A 14,261-nucleotide genomic window follows, 5' to 3' on the forward strand; every position below is an offset into this window, starting at 1 on the left:
TTTATGAAATTAGATATTATTGGCATTTAGCAAATTAAAAATTTTAAATCTTTTCATTGCCCAATACAATTTTTGATACAACAAAAATTAGATTGTCATTGGCAATAATGTACTTGAACACGCCTCCATTGAGATGGCAAAGTTGGGTAGCTTATTATGGCTATAAGGGGTGCGGTGAGTCGCAAGGAAGGATGGTTTTTGAGGATCTCATAAATTTTGAGATTTCTTGGGAGAGATTAGATAGCGTTTTGGCACCATATGAAGCCTCTCTTTCTTCTTGTGATATGGAGAAAACTTTTATAGAGAAAGGGGAGGGAGCTTTCACGATTATATATAAGGTTGCTGTAGAGGCATGATGGGTTCATTAGAATATGATGGGATGATTTAATGGTAGTGTGTGAGAATGTTTATAACAAAATTAAATTTTAGAAGTTTATTAGAGTATAAGATAATATTATTTTTTCATTATTACAAGTCAAACTTAGCAATCCAATTAGTTGTTGGAGTCATAAACAAAAGTAGGTAGGCGAGGAGTTATATGAACTTCCAATGGAGTTGCTTTAGGACTCGTCATTCCAGCTGCTTCACGCATATCGACTGCTTCATTCAACGGGGTCTCAAACTCGAACCAATGCAACAAATTAGCTAATGTAAGTTGCATAATCTGAAGTGCAAATGAAACTCCAGGGCACATTCTTCTACCACTACCGAATGGAATTAGTTCAAAATTATGTCCCCTCACATCAATGTTTTTATGGGTAGTCATGAATCTTTCGGGACGAAATTCAAAAGGGTTTTCCTAGATGAATGGATCACGATGAATCTTTTGAAGATTGATAATAAGCCAAGTGCCGATTGAAACATGATATCCATTAACAGTGCAATCTTCAATGGATTCACGCATCACAGAAAGCGGAGCAGCAGGGTATAGGCGAAGAGTTTCCTTAATGACTGATTGAAGGTACACTAAGTTTTTGATATCCGATTCTTTCACTAGCAATCTATTGTTGCCAACATGAATGTCTAGTTCTTGTTGAACCTTGTTTAATGCATCACGATTATTGAGTAATAAAGATAAAGCCCATGTCATTGTAATCGATGTTGTATCTTCTGCCGCTAAAATAAGAGCCTATTTATTCATGTACCATAGATATTCAATAGCTTATCATAGATCTTCAACTAAATATAAAAAAAAAATTCAATAAAAAGTGTTAATAGAAGAAAAACTAATTATAACTTATCATATTCAATAACTTTAAAGATTGTCAAAAGGCAAAACAATCTACTTTATATTATTTTAAAATAGAACAGAAATTTGTGGATTGAGTATTAGTTTGATTAGTATGGGTATTATTGTCAATATAGGAGGATGTGGTTCGAATACGTTGAAGCGTATTATGCTTCTATTTATGGGTTGGAGAGGGGTATGAGTAATTCTAATTTTTGTGTCACAAAGAGTTAATACGAATTAGAACCTATAGTGGAATTGTTAAAAAAATAATATAAACCTTTATATAAAGGTAAGAGAAACGAACGTACGAGACTGGTGGCTTTGTTGATGGTATCAGCATCATGCTCCTCTGCATCACGAAGAATAGGTAGCATCACTCCCATGAAATCTTCCTCACTATTTGCCCCATCTTCACCTCTCTTGCACTTGTGCTCTCGTAGCCATCCCTCGACAATGCGGTCTAATTCTTTCGCTATCTTCTTCATCGACTTCTCGTATCCACCGACATTCAACCATTTCAGGAACGGTAGCGTATCCGAAATTACAAACTTGCCCGCCATTTCAAAGAAATCTTCCAATAATTCCTTACACTTCATGGTTTCACCACCTTCACTTGAACTCGATATTCGCTTCCCCACAATAATCCTCATACTCACGTTAAGAGTAACATCCCTAAACCATCTCTTCATCTCCACCAATACTTTGTCACAATTAGTACCTTTCTTCTTGTTCCATATCTGGTACAACTGTTCCAGTGATGTTTTCACCTCGGATTCCCTTACATGTTTAAACAAATCGAGTCGGTGAGTTGAGAGGAGCTCAATGGTGGCACACTTGCGCACTTGACGCCAATAAGGTCCATATGGTGCAAAGACAATCATGGCATTGTTGTAACCCAAAAGTTCCATGTTTACTACCTTTGGACGAGAGGCGAATGCTTTGTCATTTATGGTGAGACATTCTTTAGCAATTTCCCAATTGTTCACCACCAAAGTTCTATGCACACCTAACTTGATAGTGAACATTCTTCCATATTTGTCAGCCATGTTAGCCAAGCTTATGTGAGGTGGTTGTGGCCCTGCTAGGAGGTGAAGATGGCCAATAATAGGCCATGCTCCACCTGCTTCTGGTGGTGTTTGCTTCTTGTTTGTGTTTGTTGGGGCATGTTTTGATATCCATAGGAAAGAGAAAAGAAAGAGTAACAGTAATGGAAAAGCAATTATTGCGATGGTTGAAGTTGCTGGGGATGAATGAAATGAGTCCATAGCTATTGCTACTACAAGATGAGATGTACCGGCAATTGAAGATGAAGGTGTTGGATTTATAGTGGTTGTTAACGTGTACTGGCTTTAAAGTACAATGGAGATCTTTCCTTCTTCAGGAAGTGTAATATTTTCGGCAATCTATTATAATTTATTGGTTAAAATATGGTAATACTCTTTATTAGAATTTGAGATTTAGTCTTTGTATTTTAAAATATTGTATTTTTAATTTAAAAATTCTAGTTCAATCAATATCATTTTTAATAGTTTTATCAAAATTTTCTACTCATTATATTTATTTCCTATCAATCATATACCACGTCATATAAGAGTAATTTAATAAAAAATTCAAGTTGACAAATTTTAACAATAAAATTACAATTTTAATAATAGAACTGAGTTTTAAATAAATAAAAATACAATTTTAACTTTTAGGTAAATTTAAATCTCAAATTTTATAAAAAATATAATCACTGACAACGTTTTTGTTGTGAACATTTTTTGTTGCGAAGAAAGATAAAATTTATTTCAAGTTAGGTCCGCTAACTTTTCCGACTTGATAGTTTTCTTTCATTGTCTTAATTAATGGGATGAAAATTAAATTGTGTATTTTATTATATATAATTTTATAATTTTAATAGTTTATATTTTATAATTTTAAATTATTAAATTAATTTTTATTATTTTAGAGGTTAAAATATAATTTTTATTAAAATTTAAAATTTTATAAATTATAAAGTGAATTAAATAAAAACTTCCATTTTAGAAACTTTTCATAAGGGAAAATTTTAACAATTTTGAAATTTTATGTGGAAATCACGATAGGTTTTGCCTTAATATTTAATTTACTGTTTGTGTATAGTATTTTTATATATTAATTAGACGTAAAATTTAAAATTTGATTTTTTTATGATTGCACAAGAAAATTTATGTTTTTGTTGAAAAATTTTATGCACTATTAATAAATCAGATAATGGCACATTATTAAAATGAAATTAAAAAATTAATTTTAAAAATTTTTTACTATGCATTTGAATTATACATGATAATGAAAACTAGTTTTGGAGTCTCTTAGAATAAGGATAGCCTTTCTCTGCACTCAAATGTGATTAGTGAATTTTTTTTTTCTCAATAATAAAATCTTTGTATTATGGGTTAAAGTGAAAGTTTTGGATTTTTGAGTATTTAAGTTTGAGCCTCATCATTTGTAATTGCTATGAGTAGGTTATTAGTTCTATACATGTGCTTTGTTTGGATTCTTTTCGTTTCTTCATCCACTGTAATTTGTGTTGATCTAATTTTATGTAGTAATTATTTAGACATATATTTATACTTGTACTTAGGGGTGTTTAAACTGTTAATTGAACCGAACAGTTAACCAAACCGAATAAGAATTGACTGAATTTTTTAATCCTTTAACCGTTAATTGAACCGAAATATTTCGACTAATTCGGCCGGTTAACCGAATTAACCAAAATTTATATGTTTTATTTTTTTAAATAAGTATAAAATATATCAATAAATAAATTGATAATGTTCATTTGGCCGAATTATCCAAATTAACGGAATTAGTAATAACCTATTACATATAATATATAAAATTATTTATTAAGTTCGATTAATTTGATTGATTATCCAATTTCGAACCGAATTAACCGTTAATCAAAATTCTAAAAAGTTATCAACTTTCGTCCAAACTAGATTAATTAACCGACCGATTAACCGAATTAAACCGGTTCAATCAATTAATTCAATTTTAATCAAAATTTGAACACTACTACGTATATTGTACTTATGAATATACTCTATTCATAGTAGAGGTGCTTATGGGCCGGGCCGGGTTCGGGTCGGGCCCAAAAAAAAATTTTAGGGCCCGGGCCCGACCCGGCTCGGGAAAAATTCATAAGCTCGAACTGCCCTGGCCCGCCCGTTTTTAAATAAATACCAAAAATTTATTTTAAATATTTTAAAAATATTTTAAAATTAAAAAAATTTAAAAAAAGTATTTTAAAATTAAAAAAATAAAAAATAAAAATATTTATTATATTCGGGCCGGGCTGGGCCCGGGCCAAAAAAGTGGTGCCCGAGGCCCGGCCCATTTTTTAATCGGGCCTCATTTTTTTGCCCAAGCCCATATTTCGGGCCTATATTTTTATCCAAACCCTCCCATATTTTGGACGGGCCGTCGGGCCGGGTCGGGCCGCCCGACCCATGAGCACCTCTAATTCATAGTAATAAAACTTAATTAATAAATAAATGAGTAATTCCGATATATTAGTCGGATTCGGTTGAATTTATAGTGGCTATCAACGTGTGGGATTTCATGTCATACGCATGAGGGCTTCAACGCCAATCGGGAAAGAAAAAAGAAAATCTTTCTTTTATAAGAAATTGAAATATTTTTGGAAACAATTATGATTTAATACTAGCCAAGCCTAAAAGTGGTTGCTTTGGTTTGACTTGGAGAAACATGTATATATTTAAGTTAGGTGACCGGTCTTTCCTACTTCCATTATTAGTTTCCTTTGCTTGACACTGAGTCTTTCGCTTAATAATGAGAATACATTGAGTATTAATCAATGATGCATTCATTAATTTTAATTATACTTATAAAGGGAGTTTTTTTATTGCAATAAAATATTATTGGCGATTAGTGATTTTTTAAAAGACTCTAAAAATGTAATTGTGATATGAAAAGATTTTCAGATTTATCTAATCGAGGGAATATAAGTGATGGTAGAACGTTAGGTCTCATGAATGACATTTGATAAGATGCACACGACTTTAGTAGAATTAGACAACTCCCGAAGTTATTAATTTTATGATTGATTCCCCAACATATCTCTTGGAAAAGGTATGCTAATACCCCAACTCATTCCACGCATACGCTCTAAATCGAATAGCAATTTTAGGTACATAAGTGGTACTAAATTGCCAGATTTGTCTGTGCTGAGGCAATTATGTGAGCAGTGACTCACACAGTGCCAATTGCTTTTAGCCTTACGCAAGTCACATAACTTGTCTTATTCCATGATTGATAATCTTTTGAAACAAAATCATTGGGTTGTAATTCTTTTTCATATTTTGAATACATGATAACCCGTCTTTGAAGATCGATCCATTTGAAACAATTTATCTTGATGATTAAATCAAATCGGATCAAACAATCGGATCTCATGAAATAAGGAGATTGGATTGAGACTACTTTGAAGACTTATCTCCAATATTTCCTTAGTATATTGGCTTTATTATTATATTGTATCTACTATTTTAGTTGCTTTTTAGGTAAGGAGATTGATTGTAATTGATCTAGTATGTTAGTTAGTTGAAACTAGTATATATGTTTGAGACTTCTATAGGTTTTATTCCGAGAGTTGTAATACTTATCCGTTTATTAAGGAACTCGTAAGTGTGAGTAAATTGAGAATGTAAAAAAGTGTTTTACTTGATATACAACCGATGAATGATTTAAATTTTTAGGTATGAAGGTGAGGTTGTTAAATTAATGTATGTATGTTAAGACTTGTTTTGGTTTACTCCCATGATTTACCAGATGTGGACCAAAAACATGTGGCAAGAAACTGATACTATTAACATTGGCATTCCACGCTTGCATACTCGCAAGGCTCGACTTGCTGATTTGGCTCGAAATTCGAAAACTGCTTCTTGGTGTGTGTGGGGAGCATGCTGACAAAAAGGGGGAAAAAGAAGATAGCAAGTGCATTCTGATCTTCAGGTTTTGGGTTACCGCAATATGTGTTTCTGTTTTGTTGTTCAGCTCCCTCACCAAAAAGGGGGGGAGCTGCACAGTTATTCGGAGTTTATAAATAGATATGTTGAAAAATCATAAAACATTATTAAAATTATATCATTATTTAAAAATTATAAAATTAATATTTTGGCGTTTTAAATTTTATAAATTTTAATTAACAATTTTTAAGAATAAATAATTGATGGATATGGTAGCTAGAGAATATTGTTGTTTGTGAGATATAGAGTTATTTAGAGGATATTTTGTTATGTATCATATAAAGAGATTGTGAATTTATGACGTGTTGGTCAATGTGTCATGTCATCGGTTCACGAAACTAACTAAAAATTTGACTACGACAAATATACATATCAATTAATAGTATAGTTACGGTGAGCAAAGATATCGTTCTCACGAAGACTAAAAGTACTAGTAATTATTGTCTTTCTATTATTTAACCGAATAAATCGAGTGTGATTAAAAACTAAAATTAATTAAATTAATTAACTAACGAAGACAATAAAGAATAAAATACGAAAATAATCGAGTAAAAACCAAGAAGCGAAACAATACTCAGGAAAGAATTCACCTAAATTTCATCTGTTACTATCAATTTAAATTACACAATTTCTTTATTTAGTATCTGGATCTGTAGAAATCCCTAAATTATGCTAATATCTCTTTCGAGAGTAAGAGCAACTGACTCTAGGTTGATTAATTGGAATTTTTTTCTAATTAAAACCCTATTATCGCATTAACTCGATCTATGGATTCTCCTATTAGACTGACTCTAATCTAGTAGATTTATATCGTCCTATTTCTAGGATTGCATGCAACTCCACTCAATTACACTAGATCTACTTTTAAACAGGGTCTATTCCTCCTCTGATTTAAGCACATCAAACATGGATCAATAATCTAGAAATACCAAACCAAGAATTAAGCACACATAATTGAGAAATCTAAGTATTTATTGCTTAAAATAAAAATCAAAATATAGAATCATCATAGGGTTCATCTCCCCTAGGTATTTAGAAAATTAGTTTATGCTTGCAAATAAAAACATCCAAGAGACAGTATAATCGAAAGAAATAAAGAAACTCATGATAATCTCTTAAGAAATCAACTAGGAATCTTCAATCTTGACAGAAATCTGCTTTAGAATCAGCTTCAATAGTATTTTTCAAGTTGTTTTCTTGAATATTCTATGACAACCCACTCCTTTCTTCTTATTTTTATCATATATACATCTTAGAATGCTCGAAAAATCTAAAAAACGCGATTTCTCACAATTTAGGGTGCAAATTCGCGAAATCGACACGACCTACCACATGGCCGTGTGGTCATCGTGTGGATCACATGGCCGTGTGGTTGCCCATGTGGATCACACGGCCGTGTGGTCGCCCGTGTGGCTCCTATGGCTTGTTCCGATTTTTCGATTTTTGCTCTTTTTGCTCCCAAATATTTTATTAAGCATAAAAACATGAATTTAAAGGATTAGGAGTATAAAATTCACAATTTACATCGAATAATCACCTAAAAAAGCATTAAGAACAAGATTAAAATATGTTACTTTTGACAGTTATCAACAAACTTGGATTTTCAATAAGACTTTAAGTATTTGGTTAGAAAATTATGTTTTCATTAAGAATTTAAGTAAATAGTTAATGATTTTAATAGTTGTTAGAAGTTTATAAAAATAACCGTTAAAATTTATCTTTTATCAAAGCTAATGAAAAACTGGTGATCGGTTCATAGTAGACAGACTACATGAAAAACTGCTGACGATATAAAGAAACCAAATCAAACAAATAGAAATGAGCACCAAACATTGACAACAAAGAGGGAATCATCAATTATGTGCAGGCAATAGAAAGATTAAATATGAATTATAATTAAAAATTTTGGTTAAGAAATGAACATACGAGACTGGTTGCTTTGTTGATGGTATTGGCATCATGTTCCTCAACTGAACGGAACTTAGATAGCATCACTCCCATGAAATCTTCCTCACTATTTGCCTCATTTTCAGCCATCTTTTCCCTGTGTTCTTGTAGCCATCTGTTGGAACTAAGAACAAAGATGAATGAAACAAGCAATTTCTTGAGCTTGAAGGCTCGATACTTGCTGTGCAAACAAAAACAGAATCGGGCTTAAAGAACTAAAGAATGCGAAGAATTAAGAGAGCATTAGATGAAGAATTCTGATGAATTTTCATTAACCTTGAAAGAAGGCTTAATGCCAATACATATACCAGACACAAGCTGGTAAAAAATAAGCAAATGTCACCTAAACATTTACCTAACTCCACTAAACTACATTGAAACTTGTTAAATATAACTTGTTAAACATTGGAAGTTTCCATTGATAAATATTAGATGTTTTTGATGAATAACATAGATTTAGAGCTTTGATTTTGTTGTGTGGTGACTTTATAAAGTGATTTTGTTAAATATTGATTTTAAGATTAAATTGTGAAAAGGTTAAAATATTAGGGTTTGATAGTGAATTTTGGGTTTATTAGGGCTGTATGAAGGCCTAGAATATATGGATAAATTATTGATTGAAAAATTAGTTAAATTGATAGATTTACTAATTAAGGGATTAAATTGCAAAAATTGTAAAAGTTGGGTAATTGTGTAAATTAAAAATAAAAGGGTATTAATTGTAAAGTGAATTGGAAATGAAATATATGCTAATAAGTGAGTAATTTAATATTCTAGATCAAGATCCCGTAGATATTCGTGAAAAATAAAAATAATGAATAGCCCTAAACTTCTACAATTACTACAATTCAATCCAGGTAAGTTCGTAGGTTAAAATTTAATATTTGTATAAATTTGATGAACGATATTATGCATTTATTCTATTGTTGGAAACGAGTCATTGTTGGAATTATAATATTAAATTGGATATTTGATTTAAATGGAACGTGAGATTTGAATACATTCGTATTTTGGTGTATGATGGTATTGGAAGGAGACAACGACATTTTTTCCAAGTAAACCGGGGTTTAGCATTTGTTGTGAACTCTCGTGTTTTACTTTCTGTTAAGCTTTTACGAGCTTCTATTCAGGTTTCGAGCTTTTGTTGCGTATTCGTGAGGATAAGCTTTTATGAGCTTCTGTTGACGATGTACTCTTATCCGTAAGTCGTTCTTCGAATGGAAAATTTTGGTAAAGTGATTTATTTAATGAATTTGAAAGACATATTATGTATTTTTGTATTGCTTTGAATACGGAAGTATTTATCAATTGAAGTTGTGAATGACAGAGAGTTGACATGGATGATTTTATTTATTTGACTTTTTATAGTAGGTTCGGTAAGATTTATGTTTAACCCGTCGAACTTACTAAGCTTCATTAAGCTTATTTATATTGTTTAATGTTTTTGTAGATTTTCAAAAGGTTGGATGATCGGATCAGCACTCAAGTCACACTATCTAGCTTATCTCGGTAGTTTTTGAAAAATTCAATACGGTTTATATGACATGTATAGGCTTTTGTTCAATTTTGGTCAAAATTTAGCTTATGTAAATATTATGAATAATATTTTGTTTATATAACAACTTACATATTGATATAAAATTAAGGTATGATTGTGATGTTACTATAAGTGATATATGCATGTATGTAATTGAGTTGTAGTGAACTTTGGTAACTTAGATAAATTAGATAGGTAAGTTTGGATATTAGTGGACATATTTTTAAATTGTCATTAGAGGTACTTATGGGTATATTGGTTGTATGTGATAAAAATACATGTTTAAGACTTGATTTTAGCTTGTGTTGAATGCCTTGTCATGGCTTGTTGATGTGTAAATTGTTGAGGCTAGGTTGGTATCAATTTGGGTGAGAAATGTGGCTTAGAAAATGACCTATTTTCATCCACAAGGGTAAGACACGGGCATGTGTCTCAGCCGTGTGTGACACAGGGCCAAGAGATACGGCTGTGTATCCCCTGTATCTTTTAGGAATGTAAGTCAGTATGCTCACACGGCCTAGCACACGGGCGTGTGACTTGACCGTGTGACACAAGTTAGAGAGTTACACGGGTATGGACACAGGTTGAGACACGACAGTGTGTCCCTATGTCGAATGCTCACACGGCCTAAGACAAGGGTATGTCTCCTGACCGTGTGAGTCACACGGCCTGGCCACACGACCGTGAGACCCCTGCAGTGTTGAAAATTTTAAATATTTCTGAAAAATTTTCTGAGTTTCCGATTTAGTCCCGACTTGTTTCTAATATGAATTTCGGGTCTTGAGGGCTCGTTTAAGAGACAAAATATATGATTTTGATTGGTTTTATTATGAGTATTGATATGTAATGAAATGTTTGAAATTTCTGTCTGATTGATCTGCAAACCCCAGTAATGCTCTGTAACCCTGTTCCAGCAAACGGATATGGGTTAGGGGTGTTACAACTTTAGCAGCCAAACATTTTAATTCATTTTTTAATTAAAAATGATGTGATGATAAAAAACAATTAAAACATAACACGCATACACATTACCATCATACTGCAAAATTTGAAATTATTTTATAGACTATTCCTATCACATTATCTATGGTTCTTTTTAATTAAAATACGATATATCATCTTTTTTTCCACATCATATGTATATTTGGACTAAACTTCCAAATCAAAGATAATGTGTTTTATTTTAACTGGGAGGAACCATAGATATGTGATGAGAAGGCTCCATAAAATAATTTTTCATGCAAAACATACAAAAAAAAATTTTGTATGATAATTATATTTTATTGTATAACGGGTAATTATTATATGATGTAGAAATTTGGATACAACCAAATTAGGTAGTGGAAGTGTAAACAAAAGCAGGGAGGCGAGGAGATATATAAACTTCTAATGGAGTTGCTTTAGGACTCGTCAATCCTGGTGCTTCATGCATATCGACTGCTTCACCTGATGGGGTTTCAAACTCAAACCAATGTAACACATTAGCCAACGTAAGCTGTAAAACCTGAAGTGCAAACGAAATTCCAGGGCACATTCTTCTACCACTACCAAATGGAATCAATTCAAAATTTTGTCCTCTCACATCAAAGTCTCTGTGGGTGGTCATAAATCTTTCTGGTCGAAACTCAGATGGGTTTGTCCATATGTGGGGATCACGATGAATCTTGTGAAGATTGAAAATAAGCCAAGTGCCAGCTGAAACATCGTATCCATCAACTGTACAATCTTCAATAGCTTCATGGGTCGCTGAGAGTGGAGCAGGAGGATATAGACGTAGCGTTTCCTTAATGATGGACTGAAGGTACATTAAGTTCTTAGTGTCTGATTCTGTTACTAACAGTTTGTCCTTGCCAACATGGATGTCTAATTCTTGTTGGACCTTGTTCAATGCATCTCGATTATTAAGCAATAAAGCTAAAGCCCATGTCATTGTAATCGATGTGGTATCTTCCGCAGCTAATACAAGAGACTGTTACATCATGTATCATAAAAGGATCAATATTGAGTGACTTTAAAGCTAAAATAATTTTATTAAAAGAAGAAAGAACTATACTTTTTTTACGGTATATATATTTTGGTATCTAAATTAAGTTTAAATGTTGAAATCAATTCTTTGATTTCTGTCGCACGTTTTATCTATTTTTTAATAATTCTATTAAAAGTAAATGATATGAACTAATAGGTTGTTGCACATGGTAAATACATCAGCTAGATAATGATGCGGTTTTTGTGTCACGTCTCTAAATTTGATCCATATCACCCAATTTTAACATAATTAAAAAAAACAAATTAAAATATGTCATAAAAATCCAACTAAAAAAAGTAAATATCAATTTCAAGATTGAAATCTAATCTAAGTAAATAGAAAATCTATCAAACTACAATTATATTCGATAAACTTAAAATTTGTCAAAGAACCCCACTTAAACTATTTGAAAACACAAGAGAAATCATGTAACAAGGCAACAAGTGTCCAATATTTTATAGGAAACAAAACTGGTGATCGGTTCAGAGTAGACAGACAACATTAAAGAGAGCAGAAAGTTAACGAAAACTGCTGATGATATAAAGAAACCAAATCAAACAATACATTGACAACAAAGAGGGAATCATCAATTATGTGCAGGCAATAAAAAGATTAAATATGAATTATAATTGAAAATTTTGGTTAAGAAATGCACGTACGAGACTGGTGGCTTTGTTGACGGTATTAGCATCATGTTCCTCAACATCATCACGGAGCTTAGATAGCATCACTCCCATGAAATCTTCCTCACTATTTGCCTCATTTTCAGCTATCTTTTCCTTGTGTTCTCGTAGCCATCCCTCAACAAGTTGGTCCAATTCTTTGGATACCTTCTTCATGCGCTTCTCTTCTCCGCCAATGTCAAACCATCTCAAAAACGGCAATGCATCTGCCACTACGATCTTCCCAGATAGTTCAAAGAATTCGTCCACCGACTTCTTCCATTCCATGGTTTCAACACCTTCGTATGAATTCGGTATTCGTTTGCCTACAACAATCATTAGTATCACGTTAAGAGTAACATCTCCGAACCATCTCTTCATCTCCACCAATACTTTGTCACTGTTACTACTTTTCTTCTTGTTCCATAGTTGATATAACTGTTGCAATGATGTTTTCACCTCGGATTCCCTTACATGTTTAAGCAAGTTGAGGCGATGATTTGAGAGGAGCTCAACAGTGGCGAACTTACGCATTTGACGCCAATAAGGTCCATAAGGAGCAGTGGCGATCATGGCGTGGTTGTAACTTAAGAGTTCCTGGGCTACTGCCTTTGGACGAGTGGCGAATGCTTTATCATGTATGGTGAGACAGTCTTTAGCAATCTCCCAACTACTCACCACCAAAGCTCTACGCGCACCCAACTTGATAGTGAGCATTCTTCCATATTGGTCAGCCATGTTACCCAAGCTTATATGAGGTGGTTGTGGCCCTCCTAAGAGGCGGAGATGGCCAATAATAGGCCATGCTCCACCAGCTTCCGGTGCTGTTTTCTTCGAGTTTGTGTTTCTTCTTGAGATGGATAGGAAAGAGAAAAGAAATAGTAGTGGAAAAGCAATGATTGCAACAATTGAAGTTGGTGTGACTGAATGGAAATAATCCATTGCTGAATTCCTACTTTAATCTAAGATCTGTATGCAATAGCAGAGATGAGGGAGTAGTATTTATAGGGTTAAGGATATATATTCCGTCTTTTTTTTTTTTGTTATCATTCATGGTGGAAACGTGAGTATATCGACCAGGAAAATTACTTTAATCGAGCGGAACTGCATCACTAAAAAAGTAAAATTATAAAATTAAAATATAAATATTAAATTCATCAATTTTGAAAATTGTATAATTCAGTGGCGGAGCCTAATGGAAACCCAGGGCCATGGCCTCCTAAACTAGTAAAATGACCATTTTACCAATAAAGGCTCATTTCCTGCTTTATTTATGGAAATGAATCACTTTTTTTGTTATTTACTGGAATGAGCCGAAAACACTGAAACGCGTCCATGTAAGAGTGTTTTAAGGGAAAATTCTAGAAAAACGCTTCCCTGAGGGAGCGTTTTGCCATGTCAGCACAAAACGCTTTTACATGGACGCGCTTTGCTGACGTGGCATAACGCTCCCTCAGGGACGCATTTTAGCTCGTATTTTTCTAGTGTTAGGGTTTTTTGCATGTTTAGTGCTTAGGATTTATGAGTTTAGGGTTTAAGATTTTGCCACGTCAGCTAAGCGCGTCCACATCAACGCGTTTTGTGCTGACATGACAAAACGCTCTCTCAAGGACGCATTTTTCTGAAATTTCCCCTTAAAATGCTACTATAATTTAGTGGGGCAGAATTCACATTGCGTAATTTGGAAATATGATACAGAATTTGAAGCTGTGTTATTTAAGTGTAATGTCACTACAGAATTCACCTGGTTAGGTGATGTCACTGCAGCCTTTGTTCAACGGATGGCGTCCCTTTATTTGTCTTTTAATATATGGTTCAAAAGTGATTAATTCTATCTTGACCGAGG

The 14,261-nt window shown here is 33.0% G+C and overlaps 1 protein-coding gene and 1 non-coding gene across 2 annotated transcripts; both read right to left on the reverse strand.

The window, feature by feature from the left end:
- Positions 1–395: 395 nt before the first annotated feature.
- LOC105774603 (cytochrome P450 CYP82D47) lies at positions 396–2,545 on the reverse strand. The gene is made up of 2 exons (XR_008196706.1): positions 1,540–2,545; positions 396–1,129 (listed from the first exon to the last, which is right to left on the reverse strand). It is a non-coding gene; the product is annotated as a cytochrome P450 CYP82D47 (transcript).
- An 8,442-nt stretch (positions 2,546–10,987) lies between these two features.
- LOC105772632 (cytochrome P450 CYP82D47) lies at positions 10,988–13,425 on the reverse strand. The gene is made up of 2 exons (XM_012594025.2): positions 12,413–13,425; positions 10,988–11,696 (listed from the first exon to the last, which is right to left on the reverse strand). The coding sequence occupies exons 1-2, from the start codon at positions 13,355–13,357 to the stop codon at positions 11,061–11,063; spliced, it is 1,581 nt and encodes a 526-aa protein (XP_012449479.1). The 5' UTR covers positions 13,358–13,425; the 3' UTR covers positions 10,988–11,060.
- Between the last annotated feature and the right edge of the window lie 836 nt (positions 13,426–14,261).

This window comes from Gossypium raimondii, chromosome 6 (assembly GCF_025698545.1).
Source record: "Gossypium raimondii isolate GPD5lz chromosome 6, ASM2569854v1, whole genome shotgun sequence".
Taxonomy (NCBI): Eukaryota; Viridiplantae; Streptophyta; class Magnoliopsida; order Malvales; family Malvaceae; genus Gossypium; species Gossypium raimondii.

Excerpts from the sequence above, each read along its gene's own strand:
- LOC105772632 (XM_012594025.2), bottom strand. The coding sequence starts at position 13,357 with ATGGATTATTTCCATTCAGTCACACCAACTTCAATTGTTGCAATCATT. Across the intron at positions 11,697-12,412 it reads TCAACAAAGCCACCAGTCTC|TCTCTTGTATTAGCTGCGGA; the intron begins GTACGTGCATTT and ends ATGATGTAACAG.